This window comes from Epinephelus moara, chromosome 4 (genome assembly GCF_006386435.1).
Source record: "Epinephelus moara isolate mb chromosome 4, YSFRI_EMoa_1.0, whole genome shotgun sequence".
Classification (NCBI taxonomy): Eukaryota; Metazoa; Chordata; class Actinopteri; order Perciformes; family Serranidae; genus Epinephelus; species Epinephelus moara.
In genome coordinates, this window is record NC_065509.1 from 3,964,061 (window position 1) to 3,967,330 (window position 3,270).

At 39.4% G+C, this 3,270-nt stretch overlaps 1 protein-coding gene across 1 annotated transcript in view; it reads right to left on the reverse strand.

Moving 5' to 3' along the window:
• Positions 1-2,087, reverse strand: part of LOC126389352 (uncharacterized) — a 7,886-nt gene extending 5,799 nt beyond the window's left edge. Inside the window, exons 1-3 of the mRNA XM_050043002.1 lie at positions 1,744-2,087; positions 1,154-1,272; positions 162-314 (exon numbers count right to left, since the gene is read on the reverse strand). Of these exons, the coding sequence (XP_049898959.1) occupies positions 162-314; positions 1,154-1,272; positions 1,744-1,922 (451 nt within the window). The 5' untranslated portion in view covers positions 1,923-2,087. The remainder of the gene's footprint in view (positions 1-161; positions 315-1,153; positions 1,273-1,743) is intronic.
• Between the last annotated feature and the right edge of the window lie 1,183 nt (positions 2,088-3,270).

The following is a 3,270-nucleotide window of genomic DNA, read 5'->3' on the forward strand; positions in this document are numbered from 1 at the left end:
GTCTGTGTGTGTGTGTGTGTGTGTGTGTGTGTGTGTGTGTGTGGGCTCTGTTGATTTTTTTTTCTCTCAGCCATATTCACACTCACTCTTTTATATCAGTTCTAATATACCAAGACCATTTTATTCAAATATCCTGAAAGTAGCCTAGAATCTTCACTCACCATCAGAGAGCTGAGTCCTGCAAATATCACGTTCTGATGTGACATCTGAAAGTTTTTCCTCCAGGAACTCAGCACGTGCTTTCCACTTGTCCCTTTCCTTTCTCAGGGTGTCCATGGCAGCTTTGGCAGTTGGGGCCTCTGTAGTCTTATCACCTATTTAGAACAGAACATAGCAATTCCAAAATTATCTAAATTTGACTGGTTAAATTATGGTGTGTATCCCAGCTACCTTCCCTAATGTTAACGTTAGCAGTAACACTTTATTTGAAGGGCGATAAGACTGACATGACACTATCATAGACATGACAGAGCACATGAAGGAATCTTGATGAATGTTGTCATTAATGTTGTTATAAATACATCATTTCATGTTATTAGTGAAATTTAAGTTTACAGATACTGTATTATTACTTTCAGACTTGTGTGCAGTGTGCTTCTCCTTTTTTTGTGATGAGTATATTTTTCTAAAATGAGGGTCTGAAATTTAAGTTTACTGATATGAAAGTAATAATTTCAAATTTGTTCTATCTTTTGCTGTATTATTTTTATAAGGTAAAGGTGTAGGTGTTAGAGGGTGAAACAGGAGTGGATTTTCACTCCTGTCCCATCCCACTCCCACAAAAATAATCCTGTCCCATCCCAATCCCAATCCCAATCCCATGATGACTAGTGAAATTGATTCCCACCCAAGGGATTCCCAAAAAAATGTCAGCCTCTACTAGGTGTAGGCCTATAAGCATTAAGTTTCTACACACCCTTTCGGTTACATGACTGAGAAGTTAGTCTTTGAAATGTACCAATATAAACTTCTTCTTCTCCATTATTCAAGTGTCACTCAGTCAAATATGACACCATCTTTTTGCAAAGTTGACATTGTGTCAGAATGATGTATTTGTTATGACAACTTGAATTGTGAACTTTGACAAAAAAGTGTCATAAAGTTAACATTAAGAGCTAACGTTAACTGTTAAACATAGTTAGATTAATCTTACCATGTTTTCCAGAAGAATTTCCTTTTTCCGCTTTTTTCTTCTGTGTGTTTAGCCTGTTCCTGTGAGGAGGCGAGACGTCAAGCTCATCCATCTTGAGACACATGTCATGCTTCTTCACCCTGGATTAGGGTGACCATATTTTGATTTCCAAAAAAGAGGACACTCGCCCCGGCCACGAGATAGCCTACTTAAATGATACTCGCAGTTTACTCAAAGATGCCTTATAATTTTAATATATGTATGGATAGAAAATTCAGTTATATTACAAAATAATATCTTTCAAAGACAAAAATTTAGATAGGCTTCTCAGAGGTTACTCAACTTGCTTTTATTATGCCTAAAATAATAATCTTTTTACAAGTTTCAATTGTACAAAAATAAATATAAATGTAAAATAAATGTAAAATCTCTGGAATGAAATTCATTCAACCTTTATTTAAACTCGGAAATACATTGAGGTAGGGACCTCAAGAAATAATGATAGAAATAATGTCTCTTCTGTATTAGAAAAATCAACTTGTAAAATAATAGCTATCTTTTCAAGTCTTACTGGACAAATAAATAATATGAAATAATGTTCTAAATAATACCTCTTCTGTATTAGAAAATCCAACTTTGAGGTCCCCGGCACCTTTATTAGACACAGAATCATATGTGCCAGCTTTGCACATGGTGCACTCAGCCTCCCATATATCCCGACCGGGTCGGGACGGTAAATTGGGATTTTTTTCTGCAGTTCATCTATGAAGCTGCACTTGCGCTTCGGCATCTTGGAAGCTTAGAATGATGCTGCGCCGCGGGTGTCTGCTGCTTCCTCGTTGTGAGTGTTGGAGAGCTGCCGACAAGGCAGCCTCTCAGGGATTACGCGCGCGCGCACACACACACACACACACACACACACACACACACACGCACACACAGTGAAAACCAGACATTATCATCAATTTATAAACAGCCCCCGGACGCCCCGGACAGGACGTGAAAAGTGGACATGTCCGGGCAAAAGAGGACGTTCGGTCTGAGTGGTCAGTGCACGCGAAGAAAAAGTTATGCTGCATCCAAGCCAACTCGGAACTCAGGCCTTTCCGACTTCCTACTTTAAAAAGTGCACCGACCAAATGTCGGTGCTCCCACTCGGGAAATTCAGAGACTTCTTGGAGAATCAGTTGTCTGACATCACACAGCAATGTCTAATGTCAATGTCTGGAACGCTTTGAAGACAGAAATGGGAGTTTTCAATGCGGAAATCCAGAGTTCCGACTTTTCATGAACGCAGCATTAGCGCGCACCGGAACTCAGGAGTTATCGCGGGGAACAGTCGAACTGCTTGCCTTGTAGGAGTAGAGTTTTCTAGCAGGACGGACAGTACTTTTAACAGGATAGCCCAACATTATATCCATCCACCTAGCTGCACGGTTCATTTTAGGAGCACTAATTATACTAATAGAGACTAGACTATACTAATTATATTCACGTCACCAATGTGGAAAAATAAATATGTAGTATATTCAATAATAATTAAAGATTCAATATGTAAAATTTGATCAGAATTTTGGGGTAAAACATTACAAAATCATTTACAATTATCAGAAATATGTTTAGAAAGAAGAGTTTAGATGTTATGTCAAAGACATTTACCAATTGAAGATGCAAGAGGCACCAAATACAAGCACAACAGTAAAAGTTGGGCGCAGTGCACGTATGCGGTCTGCAGCGGAGAGCAGGGTGAGGATTTTTATTTTAAAAGTTGGACCAGCACTCCCGCTCCATCCCACTCCAATTTCGCTCCGGGGCCATCCATGCCAGACCCACAAGCAGTTTGTTTTCTAGCTGGATCTGTATGTTATACAAAAGTATGTAATTGATTCAATTATTGTTCAAATTGTGGGAGGGAAGAGACCCGAAACAGAACTCATACTGGGCTCTGATGATGCTAGGTTTGGGTTTAAGTGTACAATGCTGCTTTTTTTGGACAGGTCTGTGAGCAAGGAGCAAGGAAATTCTCACCTGCTCCGCTTCCCTCACATGCTCTGGTCCACCGTCCACATGTGGAGATCTATACTGTATTTTTTAGCCTGGTATTTGGCTGTACTTTGTGTGTATAAAAAGAGTTCAAA